General features: G+C 41.9%; 1 protein-coding gene across 4 annotated transcripts in view; it reads left to right on the top strand.

Moving 5' to 3' along the window:
- IQGAP2 (IQ motif containing GTPase activating protein 2) overlaps nt 1-19,691 on the top strand; it is a 902,890-nt gene that overhangs the window by 831,247 nt on the left and 51,952 nt on the right. For all 4 annotated transcript variants that reach the window (XM_069223623.1, XM_069223606.1, XM_069223596.1 and 1 more), the window contains 2 exons: nt 66-168; nt 2,618-2,759. In XM_069223623.1, the coding sequence (XP_069079724.1) occupies nt 66-168; nt 2,618-2,759 (245 nt within the window). The remainder of the gene's footprint in view (nt 1-65; nt 169-2,617; nt 2,760-19,691) is intronic.

Raw genomic sequence — 19,691 nt, 5'->3', positions numbered from 1 at the left:
ACTGCAGAGTGGAAGTGTTCCTAACCCCGTACTCATGTCGTCATTCTAACTCGTTTTGTTTACAGCTGCTCTTGGAGCACCAGGATGCCATTTCACCAGACCACAATGACGTGCTACATGAACTTCTGGAGGCTCTTGGCGCAGTCCCTGACGTGGAGTCTTTTCTTGGTGAGAATTGCAGTCTTCGCACCCGCTGCTATGTGACAGGGCTCATAATGTCCTCTGGACACGCTCTATTCTGAGCAATATTTACTATTAAAAGTTTGCACTAGTATACGCAGAAATATTAATATATCTTATTTTAAGTATAATATGAGGATCTTCCCATCTTGTGGCCATCTTGGTGTAAATGTAAAAATGAAAGTGACTTGTGTGCCAGTGACGTAGATTAAGGGACAACCCCTCAGTCCGAAGGGCAAGTGGACACGGTCTGCAGTACTGCAGGCTTCACTCTTTCCGAGAGGAGAAGATGAAGTGTGCACTCTTCAGTTGTGTAACAATGACCTATTATTTGAGTACCAACCTACAGTAGGTAGTGATTAATAGTTGTTAATCTGGCTCCTTCTACAGAGAATGTTCTAAATATGTAGAAATAGAGGTGCATTGTAGACACCCCTCGAGATTGTTCCCTTTATGAGAATGCTCATAGAATAATTAAGGAACACTTTGTGATTCCAAAGTATTGTCTTGTCCTATGAAGCCATGTGTTTTTGGTTGCACATGTAATGTGCCTTTGAGTTGGCCTAGTTAAGGAGCTTGCCAAAAACAATTATGACTTCTCCTGTGTGTCTCCTGTGTATCCCAGGTGTTCACCTTGTCTGGGGAAGCAGTGGCACAGGTCAACTTGCTCTAGCCAGATGCCACAATAACAGTCAGATAGGTGTTGAGTTAGCTGAAACGGGAGACAGCAGTCGTAGTCTGGTTCAAAGTGAGGGGAAAACAGCACCTTGCATCATCCACTGCTTATACCTTTGGATTTTTTTAAACCAAATATTTGACTCTCCAAGAGTAGACTAGCGTACAAATGTACTTATTTTCAGATAAAACTCTTAATTCCTGCCTGTTACAAACCACATGGCAAAGACAACTCCCTTAAAGCTCTGTCCCCCAACTCATAAGGTTAAAATAGCTCCCAACTAAAGGAAAAATATCCAATTATTTATGGTTACCTCTGTTGATATAACAGACGTGGGCCTTTATGGGGACAATAGTGCAACGTCTTGATGGCAATGCAGTCTCCGAAGGATTGAACTGGAGGCCACTGGTTGCCGCGCCTCACTGCATAGTATATGAATTACCCAATGTCCTGTGTCATAATTAGATCACTTGGAGACAATATATTTAGCAAGATCTGCAAAGCCACCAGACTTATAATTCATTCTAGGGCAGCCTTGGAACATCATTTTACACAAGTTAATGCCATTTCTGACTGATGGAGGTGGCTGCGTGTGAATTTCCTGGAAATAGCCCAGACAAAATGTAATGTGCCAGAGGCATATGTAAGCCACCTGAGATGTGACTGGTAGGAGGTTGAACTGACATTAATAAATGAAGTGTATCCACTCCTATAACCTAGCTGTGGATCTGTCAAGGTCAGCAGATATCTTCATCGACTGTGGTTCATGCTATGGGGCATTTTCAGCTGCTTAGGTAAATTAAAAGAAAAAAGAATAGAACATTAGTGAGACTTGCTAACAACTGATAGGAAAGAACGAACATGAAGAAACAAGTTGGTGATGGAAGGAACACTTCGTAGTGAGTGAAACAGGGACAAAAATCATATTAAGTTTTCCATAAATCACTTGCTACCTTAGTATTATCATTTTGCAGAGCTGCAACTAATAATTGTATTATTACCCAACACATTAGTACAGCATGGTCGTTGGAAGCAGGAACAAATGAGTGAAAAAAACAGTATATTAAAAGATTCTACACTGTTGCATCAGAGGAGGAGAATATGAAAAGAGTAGTATTACAGTATGGAAGTACTAACAGTGAATGAAGAGAGAATGTTGTACTTTACTGGGGAAACACTGTACAAAATCTAAAGAAAATGTTTTTCTACCCACCTTGATCATTGCTAAAGAATGATGGGTAAGCCAAAACATGAACCACCAAGTAGGGGTGAGAGAAGTGTTCTCAAGATGATGTCATCCCTCTGCCACGAACATGGGGAATTTATATACAATCCCTGCCTTCAGTGCTTTCCTGATCAGTGACATAACTAAAACATCTTTTTTAAGAGACTAACTCACAGGCCCTGAGCTGTTTTTTTTCCTTCAGTCTCTCTGCACTTAGTTCATTCACATGGTTTAATCGTGTTTATAGAACATGCTATCAATAAGGCTAATTTAGTGTTCACAAAGTTCATCTTCGTTGTTCTCTGATAGGACGTACGTATTTTTACTGTGCCACACTTGTTATTTAGTTTGCTCTGTCTTACAATGTACGGCGAGGGCCATGGATGGCAATCGTGAACAATCTGAAGTATGGCAGAGTATGGAAGCAATTTCCCATCGTCTTCTGTTTCATGCCTGTCCTAGCAGTCATGTTTCCCGTGTATCCAGCTATTGATGCTGTGAGTCACTGTTCTATGGTAACCCATCTTCTTCTACAGGGGAAAGCGCTGTCGATCCGAGTGACCCCAACAAAGAAAGCGCCCTGAGTCAGCTAGCAAAGACGGAAATATCACTTTCACTCACCAGAAAATTCGATTTACGAGAAGGCGAAGACAAAGATTTGAAGAGTCTGATGATAAAGTAGGTTTGGCCTTTTGAATGTGTCCTGGTTTAAAGACATGCAAAATAGTAATCGAGCTGCAAAATGAAACTGTTGGAAATTAGTTTTTGATTGTGGTTGGCGATTAGAGCGCACATGCACATTGTTATCCACTTGGCAGCCACAACAGACACTATTTTGATCTCGTAACTCAAACCATATTTCCTCTGTATATGCAAAGTTTACGGGTGTCTGGGTCCCTCCATTTCCCGCTCTTGGGAAACTCCAAGCAGATGCTGTCCGTAAGCAGTAAAAGTTCGAGAAACGTCAGAACTTCTGAATCTCCCCTTTTTCTGTCTGGCACGAGACAGCATCCTATAATTAAAACAAAATCATAAATAAATGCAAAACAGAATGATCGCATAGAGGGCATGTGGGTCAGGCCTGTTCATCAACTGCCATTAACGATTTAATTAACATCTTCGGGCATGCGAGCTCACACAGGTTCAAACCAACACCAATATTGCTGGCCGCATTCTTCCCCTGTTATTTGTCTCTAAAACCATTTTTTTCTTATAATATATACATATTAAGGTCTGATCATTATTTAATGTTATTCTGCCTTCCGTCTAAAAATATTTCTCCCTCATAACCTTGCTCCTCTACTACCACGAAGAACTGGAAGAACCTAAACCCCAATCAGTTTCATTCCTTCTTCTCTGCTTTAGTAAACTTTGTCTGTCTCAACGATCTCATCCGCCCTGCTAGACTACTTATTGTAATCTCATTACGTCAGTGCTCGAATAGCTCTCTCTCTGTCATACAAACATGCTCCACGTAAACCAAAACGGCTCTGTGGATTGATGAATAACTTCATTTTCAGAAAACAAAATCAGTAAAAAGAGCAGAATTCATTTGGCACGCCAAATACTCCCCCAAAGTTAAATCTGAGCATAAAACCAGCTTGCAAGGCTACAAAGCCTCGCCATCTTTGTTCTCAGATATACTATTCCATTAGTTTATTTCACTTTTTTAAAAATTCACAACAAACTTGCTTCCCTTTAATCCAGCTGTGGAATTCTCTCCTCAATCTCAAATGATTTTGTTACTAACGGGCTACCATTTTCACTGAAAAAGCTCACTTACATTTGATTCAATAGCCAATAATATTAGGACCTCACTCCCTAATTTTGCTAGCACCTCTTCTGAGGTTCTTCCCTTCACTGACAGGTGGTTCTGATTATCAACTATCCACACTGCTGTCCCAATGTAAATCGGGCCCCCGGTGATCCAGTTCCTATCCAGGCCTTGCATGTTTCTGGCGACTTGATTGTCTCTGCTTTGCTCTTGATTTTCAAGTACTCACTCAGCGCTAATTCATTCACTGAGAATCTACAACACAGAACGATTGTTCCCCACCTGAAAAAAACTAACTTGGATCCTTCAATACCTACAGTCACCGTTTTATATTACTACTTGCTGCTGCAGAGATTCGTGAAACTCATGTGTCTATGCCACTGTGCTTGTTCCTTGAATTCCAAGTTAGGGACGACAGTTATAGAGAGGCCCTCCTTTTTGAATATGGGTGCACGGGGAAGGAGTTTGTACTTTGTCGCTGGGAACAGGTGCAGGCGGAGACCGAGACTGTTCACATGACAACGATAACGGATAGACAGAAAATCTGCCAAGACACGTTCAGATTGGAAGGGGGTGGACAGCAGCAGGGCAACAAAGACAGGAAATTGGGCATTAGGGGTTGGAGACTTGCAGGTTCAATGGGTAGGTGGCAGCAACTGACTATTAAGGTGACAAAACAGATTTGACAAAGAAAGCGTTGCAAAAGGAAGACTGGATTAACAAACTGCAAGGTTAAGGGGAAGGGAGGGTAGGATGGGGGAGCGTTCTGGTTAGGTAAATTTGATGTATAGTGAGGCGTTTAGTTTTGTGAGGCTTGAGGCCAGGGTATTGTTTTTGAGAGTGCACCTGTTTCCAATAAAGCGGCCTTTTACACACAAAAGGGTGTAGTGGTGCTGTTTCCCTCTTCCACAAATAATAATACTTTCTGTCCAAACTGAACAACGTGGCATTTCATGCACTGCATTGGACAGTCTCTGAAGAGCCAGGGACTTTTCTCCTCTGACTTCATATATCAAGATACCAAGTCCCTCAAGGACCTGCACTTTCTCCTCATCTTTTCAATCTCTGTGTTTAGCTTCTATCCTTTCTGATACATTTTTATGGCTTTCAACTCTTTGTACATGCAGATGATACCCATTTGAGTGGCAGTCTATAAAGAATGACCATGTTTGAGAAACTACATGTTAGAGGTAAACAACTGGATTGACAGTCATTGGTTAAAACTTTTCCGGACGAGACGAAGAGGTTTGTTTTCAGTGGGGCACCTGGTTTTTTGAAGAACTTGGTAATTTGGCTTTTCTCATCGAGTCCCAGCCCCTTACCTTCTGCATGTATAAAGAGTCTGGGGGTTAATATTGCTGCCAACCTTCAGTTCACCAACTAGTTATTTTAGATTTCTTGCCCTCCTGCACCTTTCATCTCAGACTGGTGTGCTGATCTTCCAGTACCTTGCCTTTGAAGAACTTCCTCAATTTATCTTGGGACTTACATGTTCCATACTCAATTATTGCAACTACATCTATCTTGGCATCAAAGTTCTTTATTCCACAGGCTGCAAACTATTCAAAATATTCAGCATCATGCAGCACGCGCTGTTGCTTCAGCCCCTCTTTTCTGCAGTGCCAGACTTATTCTTAAATCACCTTTTTGGCTCCCTAAACATGCCAGTGTTTCATTTATAGTCCAATGCCTAAACCACAACTCCATTTGTGTGGTTGGGATGTGCACCCCTGACAGAGCGGATCCTTCATCTACCCCCAGACATCTTCCTGTCCAGTGCTTTAGATGCTCACGAGTAGGAGGGAATTTCTTTTTCTGTATTTGCACTATAACTGTGGAACCCATGTTACTTTGTAACTGGTTACCACTTGCCAGGTAAAGAAAAAACATAAAACCCATCTTTTCAGCTCCATCTGATGCGCCTGTGTTTTAGTGCCTAGAGACCTTAGGGTGTTGTGGTGTTCTATACACAATTAGGTGGGAACAGCACTTTACAAGATAAGTCTCTAGATAAAGTCGAAATATAAATACTTGCACTGTATCTCTCCCTTTTAATTTTCTATATTAGCAACATTGAGCTTTTACTATATAATTGAGCTACATTTTGAACATATGCACCTATTGTGGTTACTGGTACTCATCCTCTGTGCCAGTCCATCAATCTAGCACCTAAAAACTTTAAACTGTCAGATTCTAGCAGCGGTAATAGTCCTGTCCAGCTAAACAGAATCAAGGTTCGTCCACCAGGACAGCAGCCATTCCAGTTTTTGAGCAACTGATTATATAGATGCTTTCCATTTTTATTGTGTGGTATATTTGAAAGCTTTCTCTGCAATGCACTATGATTCATAAAATTATCCATCATTTAACTGGCCTGCATTCCTGCATGTTTGTTACTAATGATGTACCTGTACGTCAGCTTACCCCTACTCAAAGGTTCCCCTGTCATCTAAATTAATTCTACCATTCATCATAAGAGTTTATTGGCTCAGGCTCATTAACATTTACCTAAAACCTACTGAAGCTATCTTTATGGTTGGTGATGGTTTAGTTCATGGTTATATCGTGGACCTGCCCTTATAAGGTAAGTAGGTGCTTATTTTTTTAATCATTGCAAGTGTATATGTTGGCCAGTGTTCTGCAGCAAACCCTGCATATTGTTTCCTAGCCATCTGTCAAACTGTTTTATCACTGTTAATTTTCCTTTCAAAATCATGTTGTTTCCTGAGAAGCTTTGCTTTTGTCATTCATTTTAGTCAAAGCTATTATTTGAAAAATATTGACCTTAAACTTGTTAGTGTATAAGTGATTTTCCATTTCCATGCAGCCAGACAGGCTCGCCTTTAATTCTGTTTCCATCATTGCTTATTGTCATGAGCCTTTTTGTAGGTCAGGTTATTGTCCGCTGTAACCCCTTAACTGCTGAGTCTTTTCTACCCCAAGTGCTAAGCCCTTTTTGATTTTTGGGGAACTTTGTGCATACGTCCGCATAACTTTGTTTTCCAAATAAGGTATACATGCCAAATGTGCGTCTTATTTTTATCAACAACTTTTATTGGTTCCCAATACAAAGGTGTGTAGAAAGCATGGCTTTTGAAAGGGTTGAACACAGTGAACTCACCTAGGTCCCATAAAGATGTTGCACTAACTGGTAATTCTCACACTCTGTTGTATTCTGACTTTTCCCACACATGGAGATAAACAAGTACAGAGACTGGAAGACTTCATGTCATAATTTCTTTAGAAAAGTACAATGCAAACATTGAGTGAGTCCAATCTGCAGTTGAGCCCCTGGCTTGAATGTGTTTTTCAGGCTTTGCTTTTGCTTGGAAGGGCTGTCTGTCATGGCCATGTCATTTGTGAGGGTGGTTGCCTTGTCCCTGTTATGTTCACATTAGGTTTTGGTGATGGGTCATTAAGTAGCCTCTTTGTAAGACTGCTGATGGGACACGACATGTAGATTTTAATTGAGAGTCATCATAATACAGTGTTGGATTTACAGCTTAAACACACAGTGCTATTATATAGGTCCCATAAAGATGTTAGTGACACAACAGTGCTAATTATTCTCAGGCTTCTTTGTGCTGCATTCTTTTGTCCCTTATTCACATGCGAAGATTAACATGTTTTAAGCATTACAGCAACAGATCTTAGTTTACTTTTGCTCCATCGATGTCCTGTAGATATTACAGGAATCTCAATAAAGGCATACCTATAATATTAACAATGTTGTGGCATGACAGGTTTAATAGAAATGACGTTCCCAATGAATTTTTTAAAAATGTAGCTCTACAGTATGTGTTTATAAAAAGTGTGCACAGACATTTTTATGTAAAGTAAACTAGACACTGGCTTTTTGCCTAAGTTTCTCTCTTATTGCCATAAATTGTGTTACTCAAAGCAAAACTAAAGCTATCTACACAACTGGTGTCTATGCAACCCACATAAGCTTTATGAAAAATGCACCAAAAACGGGCATTTTGTCAACATTTTCTTCCAGGTTGCTAGAGCTCATATGAACATATCATGCTATCCGTATGTGGCATATTAAATACATTTCCCTGCTTGGACCTCTCCCTGCCCATATTAGCTTGCCCAGATCTGACCCAAACTGCACCTCTCCCAACCTGTAACTCTCCTTAACCGTATATCTCCATGCATGCATCCCAGCTCGTGGCCCACCCTACCCGTACTTTTCCAAGCCTGAACTTCCCCAGGGTTCATCTTTCTTTGTCTGTACTTCTCCCTGCCCCTGTCTTCGACCATCACTTGATTCACCATCACTCAGATCTTCTCTTGTGGTGGTATCAACTTCTTCCTGAATTGGTGGCACCAGATTTGTCTTCTTCGTCTTTGATTGTGTTTCTCGCTAGTTATCACCTTTCAACTTCTTTCTTGTCAGTGCTCTTTTCAGAATTGGACATGAGTTCTTCTCCTTTGACATTCCTACAACCGGTTCAGGAGGAGTCGAATCCTTTTGGCTCAGATCTTCCTCAACTCCTTTCCCGCAGGGGGCAGTCACTTGTTCAGCCTGGTTTCCCAGACCATTTGCTTCTGAGGACACCCTCCTCTGGACAGGTTCTCTATGGACAGGTTCTCTTACTGTTTCATTTGAGGATGTCTCATCCTCATCTTCCAGGATTCCTTCCACCTCGTCTGTCACAGGAGTGGGCAAGGCAACTGGAGGAGGTTCAGGCACTGTCTCCAGCTCGCTTCTTCTTCTGTTTTGCCCTGGAATATGTCTAAGTGGTGGTAATCTCAACAGCTCCTCTTCTTGTTCTGTTGGATTATTCACCTTCCGAATGAGGCTTGCATGGATCCAGTTTGTAAGTCCAGCTCACTTCACTGATAAGGCATCACTAATGATTCCAATTTTTTTTCAAGATCTGGTTGGAAATACATGGTGACTCTGAAAACCCTTGTGGAATTCTGCAATGAGTAGACCTTGTTTAAGAACTTAAAACAAAAGGGATATCTGCTATTGATATTACCAATGTACAAAAGTAATATCGGGCCTAATAGCAATTCGTACTGGGTTGCAAATTGACCTACCTCATGAATACTAATGAGGTAGGTCGCTATTGATGACCCACTAGTATTTGCTGGCATCCCAGGTATGGTGGCCTGATGGGGTTAGCAGACCACCATGTCTGTGACTGTTTTAAAATAAAACAATCATTTAAAAAATAAAAAAAATGTAGCCTATTTTCCTTAAAAAAAAAAAAACAACTGGGCGTGTTTAAAAATAAAAAATGAAAGGTTTCGTTTTTATTTTGTAAAGAGTAGGCAGTTGTCTATGGGACTACTGCTTGCTCTTAAAAAATATAAATTCTACCATTCTCAAAGGAAAATGGGTCCCAATGGGTCCCCTCCCCATTTGCTAATGGGTTACCACCAACTTTGAGTTGGTGGCAAAGTGTGATAGTTTTGTGACCACATTTCGGTCACAAAGCATTTCTACATACCAATGCAAATCAGCATTTGGAAGGGACACCCCAAACACACCCCTTTCAAATACCGATTTGCAAGCCCAAATTGTGAACTGGTAGCAGGTTACCAAATTGCAATTTGGGCTTTGTACACAACAAAAGGCATTTTTGCATTCTGCAAATCAGGCTGGTTGCGAACACAAAAATGTTTTGGGCATCTAGCCTATAATTCCTTCCCTGCACAAGAGCAACTGCAAAAATTGTGTAGTATTCCATACCACAATAAATTTGACACAGAGTACGCATTTGGTACAGACATGTTGTATACTTCGCAAATCAGGAAGCATTGGTATGTCTGTCCAGATGTGGGTTTGGATACCTATGTGTGGAGATTTAGCTGAGTGAGTCATTAATGGGTTCAGTATCATGTTATTGGACCTTGTATCATCTTCCTCTATTTAAATGTTATAGAATGAGGTTTTGCTAGTTTTCTACATGTTCTTGTTTTTTCCCTTTTAGTTTCATCACCATATCCTCCACCTCAACATTAGAAGTTTTCATCCCAAAATCTAGCGGAGTGCATGTTGTTAGTGATGATTGTATTTCATAGAGGGAAAACCATTGCTTTGCTTAAGATATCTAAGCTAAAGCAGTGGTACTTGGTTTTAGAGCTAATGAAGTGAAAAGTTTATTTTTGTCAGTGGATACATGAATATCCACACCTCTTGACTTTTTGGTTTAATGTCTTGATGAGGGACTCATAAAAGGGAAGATGATGGTGGTCAGGGGAGTGTTTCTTTTCTGTAAGAGCAGCATGTGCACATCATGCACCACAAATCTTTGGTTTCCATAAAAATGGCAATTTTGGGAAATTGTCTATTTAACAAGGCACATAATGTGACATTTATTTTATTTTGAAAAAATGTCACTCTTTTACTCTGTAACATTTATGATTTGTAAGTCAAATTTATGGTTGAGCCTGGGAGAGCATATGCTAGCACATGCGTCTCGCTTGTTTACAAAAAGGGCTTGGAGTCTGCCCATTGCTTACCATTTGTCTGCTTCCGCATAAGTCTTTTTAACAGCCATCTTAATTTGCCAGTGCAGCTGAACTGTCACTTCTGGCACTTGCTGTGGAGCAGGGGCCAAGCAATTTGATTCAGTTTAATCAGAGCCCGTCCGCTGCTCCCGATGTGATTCAGGTACTATTTCTCCCCCACTTTTTTTTGCCCCACAGCCCGTTTTAGTATAGAAGTGTCATGTGTCATGGCTTTGAGTGCTGGAGTTGGCTACGGGTCTAAAGTACTTGTCCATTGTCAGCCAGCTGTTCTTACTTTTTTTGTTTGCCCCACCGCACGTTTTCGTATAGATGTTTGCATGTTTTCGTATAGATGTGTAATTTGTTGTGCCTTGAGTCCTGAGTGTCGAAGTTGGCTGCAGGGTAAGGTACGTGACCAGTGTCATCCACATGCTGGAGCCCATCAGCTTCCTTTTTTTCATTTTGGCTTATTATGGGGGCACTGCGTCCATCATTTGTTACACAGTGATTTCACATACAGGTTACTTTTATTCTGTCATAAAAATTGAGTCTCTTTGTATCAGCTTTTGAAGGATGAAGGGCTCAGTCCATCTTGCCAGGCTTTGAACCTTGTACTTCCAGCTCACTGAACTATCTTTCCAGCATTTACCGAAGGATCCCGTTACTAACTTTAGAGATTAAGATCACTCACTCTACATGTTTTATTTTATAAAGTGCTTCTAGACCTAGACAGGGCATCATGGCAAGCATTGCTCAGTGAGTTGGGATTAAATGTGCTAGGATGTGGAACGCTCAAGACTGTTCTTAACAAGTATTGGCAAAGCCAGTAGGTCTTGCCTATGTGAGAGCTATTGGCTGATTCAATGTGCTTTAACGTGTTTTACAGCTGTGCGGCTGCTGTGCAGTATGGTCAAAAGTAAAGTAAAAAATAAAGCACTGTGACGATGTTGTAGCACTTTTTTTTCCTTTAGTTTTAGTCAGATTCAGGTTTAAAAACTTTATTAAGGTACAAAAAGCATCCATGAAAGTACACAATCAAAAGATAAAAAACAATAAGTATAGCTTAGAATAAAATAGCAGACAATCTCATACGAAAAAGTCACATTGCATTTCAGTAAATACACATGCATACAATAAACTCAGATAAAAAGAGATGATACGTTACTCAAAGTGCCTTGTGCTTCAGGATCGCACATCTGCTCTTAAAAAAGGAGCCAACATAGTAACATGTCTCATCAGTCAGTTGTTTCAAAAAATTATAAGCTGACCTGGATTGCCACAATTTCTGAGATTTCATAAAAGGGACTAAAATTTGATTAGTATACTTTATATATACTTACAAAAAAAGTGAAATGAAACATGGTTCGCCCAGATTTACCATCACATACGCAAGGACAATACACAGGAACCACGGCCAAACTCCAGAAAAGGCTGCATTGCATCCAGAACACCTCCATACACCTCATCCTGGACATCCACTGCCACACTCCAGGCCACCTGAGAGATGTGCACTAGTTCCCCGTCAACAAGAGAATCACCATCAAACGCCTCACCAGGTATTGCACAACACCGGACCAGAATACCTCAGCAGATGGCTCTCCTTTTACACCCTGACCGATAGCTCCACTCCACCGCCCCTGCAACCGACCCACGCATCCACAGAACTACAACCGGTGGCAGATCATTCTCGCACCTCGCCGCCAAGATGTGGAACACTCTTCCCACCCACCTGTGTCAGACCAAAGACCTCCTTACCTTCAGGAGACTTCTCAAGTCTGTGCTGTTCGAGCAGTAGCAGCCCCTTCCCCCTCCCCTAACCCCCCCCGCCCAGTGCCTTGAGACCCTCACTGGTGAGTAGTGTACTCTACAAATTCCTTGATTGATTGATTGATTGATTGAAGGACTGGGCCAAGATTATTTTAGTAGTCCAATGGAAAAAACTGTAAATACTCAACTGCATCAGCCCTAAAGCGAAGTGACAAACAACGGTCCCAACGTCCATGTGCTCTAAGGAGACAGTCAGTGGGCTATTTATAGTCTAGCTCAGGTAAGCTGAAATGGTGAACTTAAGCTTTTTCGCATTAAGTCTAAGTGATCGGGCTTGGTTAAATAGTATCAAATCCACTTACTTTTTGTTAATCCTACTGCTAGAGCCAGACTCTGAGAATGTTTGAGGCAGCCCAATCTCTTTAAGTTTTCCTCACGTATGCTATCCATAGGATGGAAAGGCGTTTTGTTGTATGCAAGACAATCATTAATATTATTCCTTGTGAGGGACGCCTCCCCAGTTCTCCAAATGGATAACCACAGCAAAGGGGGCGTGTTCAAATGCGATCATCCAAATAAGTCAAACCCAGTTCCATATGGCAAATAAAATGGGAAGATGAAAAAGGGGCAGAGAGGGATTTTCTACAGAATAAATTTTCCTCCAACTGAATAGCTTCACAATATGCAGGGTCCCATATCTCAGCCCCATATGCTGCAGTGGGAACACACTAAGTCGCAAAAATCAGTAAAAGCAGAAGTGCTGTCCCCCCCGGAGGTTGAGGCAAACTAAAAAGGAAGCCTACTGGCCCAGATAGCTTCACCCTATGGTGTGCAATATTGGGTGCCTATTGGCCAGCTGCATCAAATGTAACCCCTAGGAAAGAAAAAGTGCTAGTGCTTTTAAACAATTTGTGCCAACAGTGAGAGTGAAAGGGTGAATGTGCTTGGGGCCACACGCCACAATGTATGATTTGGAAAAATTAGTTTGCAAGTCAAGAGCAGCCATAAATTGAGCAAATGAGTGCACCACTAGGCGCAGTGATTTTGGTGTGTGAGCCATCAGCACCGCATCATCTGCGTATAATAGTGTGGGAAATACAACACCTTTTACCTTTGGGACATCCAGAGTGGTGATAGATAAAAAAGAACTAAGCTCATCAAAATATAATATAAACAGTAAGGGTGCCAGAACACAGCCTTGCCACACACCTTGGGAGACCTTTATTTCACTGGAGACTTCACCATTCGAGCTAATCCTTATCTTAGCTTTTATATTCTCATGTAAATATGCTATAAAGTGAACAAGTGCTTCATTCATTCCTTTAGAGAGTAAAATTTACCACACCTTAGGATGATTTACACAGTTGAACGGCGAGGTCAAGTCGATAAATGCCAAATATAATGGTGTTTGCTTGGCTGTTGTGTACTTGCCTAAAATTAGGTTTAAATTCAGGCATTGCTCAATTGTGCCTACATCATTTTCAAACCCATATTGGCAGGGATGTAAGATTGCCTTTTCTCAAGCCCCGTCCTTAATCCTATTATATAGGACTCTGCCTAATATGTTGACCGTTGTGTTGATGAGAGAAATGGGTCTATAGCAGCTTGGCTGTGGCCGGTCACCTATGTTGAATATTGGCACAATAGTTGGAAAGGTCCACGAATCTAAGTACTGGGGGGATGAGTAAGATTATTTAAAATGATGGTCAGTAACGCATCAGTAAAATTCAATGTTACACTTTATCAGGTCAGGTGGAACTCCATCCAGGCCAGGAGCCTTGCTGCTAACACTCTGTTGGATAAAGTTGTCAACATCACATAGGGTGATCCATAAACCTTGACGGTTGCTAACATTCAGCCTAGACTAAGTGGTTGATGTTATAGCGGAATATATTTTACGGAAGTGAGCCTCACATGCCTCGCTGGTAATGTGGCAACTGATTGAAATCACAGTTTGGTTTATACTTCTCACAGCAGTTAAGGACTGCTTGGGCAAGTGAATCCCATTGCTGTGTGATGTCCTTCTTCCATCGGTTTGTGATGACTATTTTATACTGCTTGTGTGATGGAGCTACTACTGAGGGAACCCTAGGGTTGGTGGTAAGTGCCCTGCGTAAGGATCGATTACCTGCCAAACAGTCATGGTTAAATCATCTTGTTGCAGTATGTGCAGATCTAGGGGGTTTCATAGGTTTTTTTTTTTTTTTGAACCGAGGGCAGTAAAGGAGCTAACTACCCATTCTTGAGCAGCCTCTTCCGTGAGGTGACTCATGAGCAGTGCCTGGCTCTACTTTATTATTTTTCCCAAGAACTGGGCTGGGTCTTGGAAGTTTCCCCGTCAGTCTAAGATTATCTTCAAATGGCTGCAATTTACTAATCCCCTTGTCTAATTTAAATTTCACCCTTGAGGCTACTAACAAGGCTACTTCAATGGGGTCATAGTCACCATATTTGAAGCGATGGTTGCTCCATGACAGAATATCTCAATTAGGCTGCTAGAAATAAAGTTGAAATCTATTACAGAGGAACTGCTTCTAGCGCTAAAGGCAAGCAGCCCAAAATCATGAATACCAGCTACTTCTATTGCATTGTTCAAGTCAAGTGATGCGAGGTAAGCCGCTAACTCCCTACCTCTCAGGTCATCTCCCTCTATGATGCTTTTATCGTGGGATAATTTAGGGTGCTGGGCCAACCTTGTATCAAATCACCTGCTAGGTTAAGATGCGCCTGACTCCACTCATCAGTAACCTTATTTAGCAGTGAGTCAGCGTAATAAAATAAGATGGGGAACTTCGTGTTGGGAATATTAATAAAATTATTGTTATAGAAAGTAACCAAATACAAACTCAAATCCACCATAAAATTCACAACCTGAAAATCCTTGCTGGGTTCTTCCAAAGCCATAGCCCGACCACCATTAAGCAGGTTGAACCAAACAGGCCTCCTGAAGCACGGCCGAATCAAGACGGTACGGCTGGCACACTGACACACTAGAACCCATCCAGCACCATAGGTTGAAGGTCCCAAGTTTCCCAAAACAGTAAATTATCATAGCTGCTCACAAAGAGTTGCCAATCCGGAAGGTGAAGCTTAGAGTGGAAACCCGCCACATTCTAACTTAATATTTTCGAAAGGGGCACATGCGGGTTAGAGGTGGCATTTTGAGAAATGTGGGCACTGGGATGAGGTGTAGACAGTGGCTCATTAGGCACTGCTTCTTAGTTAACAGCCATATGTCCCTCCTTTTAGTCATGCTTCACAGTAGTTACTTTGCTATACAGCATGGCCAAGCAAAACGTTGACAAATAAAATAGCTCTTGTGCTTGTTTTACCGGAGTTTGATTTGGAGACCTAACTAGTGAGAGGACGTTGTTAGTACAGAGACCATTGCACAGGAATGAACTGATCATTATGTACCCTAAGACTGATGGAAAAACAGCAAGAGTTGGAGAAATAACTTTTTAGGTGATACTTGTAGGTGTGCCCACCGTAAGTGCGGGTGACAGTTAAGTGTGGATAACACTTTTTTCCGGCAATAAATCAATGTGATGTGTTAAGAGGAATATAATGTTGCTCATTGGTGATGACACTGTTATGAGAGCATGTGATCACATTAATCAGTCTGTGGTGATCAGTGACAGTCAGTGTGTTTGGGGCTGAGCCATATCAGTGTAAGCATATTTAAGACAGAAACAAAAGGAAAGATGGACTGTATTGAAGGCTCTTTTGCCCCTGATATGGCCCTGTTTGCATTTCTATTTCAAGTAAAGATTGCATGGCATGTAAAGCAGGCTTTCACGCATCCGATCTTTACTTGAAATATCTATTACCGAAAAAAATTATATCCACACTTAAATGTCACCGGCACTGTTGAATAGGGGAAGGCTGTTCCGGATTGACAGCTTCTCCTTTTGTAATTGTGTCGAGTGAAACTGAGGAGAACATGCAGTAGTACAGGCCTTCCCTCCACGTGCTTCCAAAGGGGAATTGTTTAAAAACAAAAAACAAATCACATGTTTCTTTAACCCCTTCGCTGCCAGGCCTTTTCCTCCTCAGGTGCCTAGCCTTTTTTTGGCTGTTTGGGGAAGTTCACGCTTAGGCCCTCATAACTTTTTGTCCACATAAGCTACCCATGCCGAAGGTGCGTCCTTTTTTCCCCAACATCCTAGGGATTCTAAAGGTACCCAGACTTTGTGGGTTTCCTTTGAAGGAGACCAAGAAATTAGCCAAAATACAGCGAAAAGTTATTTTGTTTCCCAAAAAATGGAAAAAAGGGCACCAGAAGAAGGCTTGTGTTTTTTCCCCTTAAAATGGCATCAACAAAGGATGTATGGTGCTAAAATCACCATCTTCCCAGCTTTCAGGAACAGGCAGACTTAAATCAGAATACCCCATTTTCAACACAATTTTGGCATTTTACTGGGACATACCCCATTTTTACTATTTTTTGTGCTTTCAGCCTCCTTCCTGTTAGTGACAGAAATGGGTGTGAAACCAATGCTAGATCCCAGAAAGCTAAACATTTCTGAAACGTAGACAAAATTCTGAATTCAGCAAAGGGTCATTTGTGTAGGTCCTACAAGGGTTTCCTACAGAAAATAACAGCTGACATAATAAAATATTGAAATTGAGGTAAAAAAAAAACCAGCCATTTTTCTCCATGTTTTACTCTAACTTTTTCCTGCGATATCATATTTTTGAAAGCAATATACCGTTACGTCTGCTGGACTCTTTTGGTTGCTGGAATATATAGGGCTTGTAGGCTGATCAAGAACCCTAGGTACCCAGAGCCAATAAATGAGCTGCACCTTGCAATGGGTTTTCATTCTATACCGTGTACATAGCAATTCATTTGCTGAAATATAAAGAGTGAAAAATAGGTATTAAGAAAACCTTTGTATTTCCAAAATGGGCACAAGAGAAGGTGTTACGAAGCAGTGGTTATTTGCACATCTCGGAATCTTGGGGTGCCCATACTAGCATGTGAATTACAGGGCATTTCTCAAATAGACGTCTTTTTTTTACACACTGTCTTACATTTGGAAGGAAAAAAAGTAGAGAAAGACAAGGGGCAATAATACTTGTTTTGCTATTCTGTGTTCCCCCAAGTCTCCCGATAACAATGGTACGTCACTTGTGTGGGTAGACCTAATGCTCGCGACAGGAAACGCAACATGGACACATCACATTTTTACATTGAAATCTGACTTGTTTTTTTGCAAAGTGCCTAGCTGTAGATTTTGGCCTCTGGCTCAGCCGGCACCTAGGGAAATCTACCAAACCTGTGCATTTTTGAAAACTAGACACTTAGGGGAATCCAAGCAGGGTGACTTGTAGGGCTCTCACCAGGTTCTGTTACCCAGAATCCTTTGCAAACCTACAAATTTGGCCAAAACACTTTTTCCTCACATTTCGGTGACAGAAAGTTCTGGAATCTGAGAGAAGCCACAAATTTCCTTCCAGCCAGCATTCCCCCAAGTGTCCCAATACAAATGGTACCTCACTTGTGTGGGTAGGCCTAACGCCCGCAACAGGAAATGCCCTAAAACACAACGTGGACACATCACATTTTCCCAAAGAAAACAGACCTGTTTTTTGCAAAGTGCCTAGCTGTGGATTTTAGCCTCTAGCTCAGCCGGCACCTAAGGAAACCTACCAAACCTACACATTTTTTAAAACTAGACACCTAGGTGAATCCAAGATGGGATGACATGTGGGGCTCTCACCAGGTTCTGTTACCTAGAATCCTTTGCAAACCTCAAAATGTGGCCTAAAAACACTGTTTCCTCACATTTCGGTGACAGAAAGTTCTGGAATCTGGGAGGAGGCACAAATTTCCTTCCACCCACCATTCCCCCAAGTCTCCCGATAACAATGGTACCTCACTTGTGTGGGTAGGCTTAGTGCCCGCAAAAGGAAGTGCCCAAAACACTATGTGGATACATCACATTTTCCCAAAGAAAACAGAGTTGTTTTATACAAAGTGCCAAGCTGTGGGTTTTGGCCTCTAGCTCAGCCTGCACCTTGGGAAGCCTACCAAACCTTTGCATTTATGAAAACTAGATACCTAGGGGAATCCAGGATGGGGTGACTTGTGGGGCTCTCACCAGGTTCTGTTACCCAGAATCTTTTGCAAACCTCAAAATTTGGCCAAAAAATTCTTTTTCCTCACATTTCTGTGACAGAAAGTTCTGGAATCTGGGAGGAGGCACAAATTTCCTTCCACCCACCATTCCCCGAAGTCTCCCGATAACAATGGTACCTCACTTGTGTGGGTAGGCTTAGTGCCCGCAAAAGGAAGTGCCCCAAAACACTACGTGGATACATCACATTTTCAAAAGAAAACAGAGTTGTTTTATACAAAGTGCCAAGCTGTGGGTTTTGGCCTCTAGCTCAGCCGGCAGAGCCACAAATTTCCTTCCTCCCAGAGTTCCCCCAAGTCTCCCGATAAAAATGGTACCTCACTTGTGTGGATAGGCCTACTGCCAGCGAAAGGAAAGGCCCCAAAACACTATCTGGACACATCAAAATGATAAAATACAAAACTACCTGTTTTTGCGGGGGGCACCTGCGTTTTTGGTCCTGGGCTCAGCAGCCATCTAGGGAAACCTACCAAACCCAGACATTTCTGAAAACTAGACACGCGAGGTAGTCCAGAGAGGTGTGACTTGCGTGGATCCCCTAATGTTTTCTTACCCAGAATCCTCAACAAACCTCAAATGTAGCTAAAAAATCATATTTTTCCCACATTTCTGTGTCGGATCACTGCACTGGGACAAATTTCCTACCACCCAACGTTCCGCTCAGTCTCCCGGTAAAAATTATATCTCACTTGTGTAGGTGGGCCAAGTGCCTCTGACAGGGAAGAGCCAAAAACATGTCAAAATTGAGGGGGATCCAAAGCAGGTCCAAAAGGGCAGTTTGAGGAAAAAAATACATTTTTAGGCTGACAAGTGCAGTAGAATTTTCATCGGTATAGATGAGACAATGCTGGGTGGTAGGAATTCTGTGGATTCCTGCAGATTCTGGAAACTTCCATCACAAAAATGTGGGAAAATGTGTGATTTCCAGCAAAGTTGGAGGTTTGCAGGGCATTGTGAGTGAGAAAATAGTGTGGGGGTACATGTGAAGCACACCACCCTGGAATCACCCAGATGTTTAGTTTTCAGATGTCTAATTCGTGTGGATTTTTCTACATGGCAGCGTCCCAAAGTCCAAAAAGTGCAGCCCTCACCATTTCAAGTGGGTCGATTGAGAGTTAGCCAAGCTCTCATGGCCCAAATGTAAAACCAAAACCCAAAATAATCAAATGTCCTGTTGCTTGCCATGGGATAAGATGTTTTAGTGTGCGGGGGGAGAGCTGAAAGACAGTTACCCCCTTCAGTTGGGGCGGGGGCATAACCAGGCCCACACTATTTTGTGTGTTTTTTCCCCAAATTCCCTGGCATCTAGTAGACTTTCTGCCCCCCCCCCCCGGGGTGTGGATCGGGGTAATTGTCCCATCTGCCCACTAGTGGGCAGAACAACTTTGGCCCCATTTATTTGGGGTGGAGCCATACCCCCACCCTCTTATTATGGAAAAAACATCTACCCTGGTCTCT

The sequence above is a fragment of the Pleurodeles waltl genome, chromosome 1_1, assembly GCF_031143425.1.
Source record: "Pleurodeles waltl isolate 20211129_DDA chromosome 1_1, aPleWal1.hap1.20221129, whole genome shotgun sequence".
NCBI lineage: Eukaryota > Metazoa > Chordata > Amphibia > Caudata > Salamandridae > Pleurodeles > Pleurodeles waltl.
The sequence above is the reverse complement of the archived record's forward strand: the minus strand, read 5'-3'. Positions and strand labels throughout refer to the sequence as shown.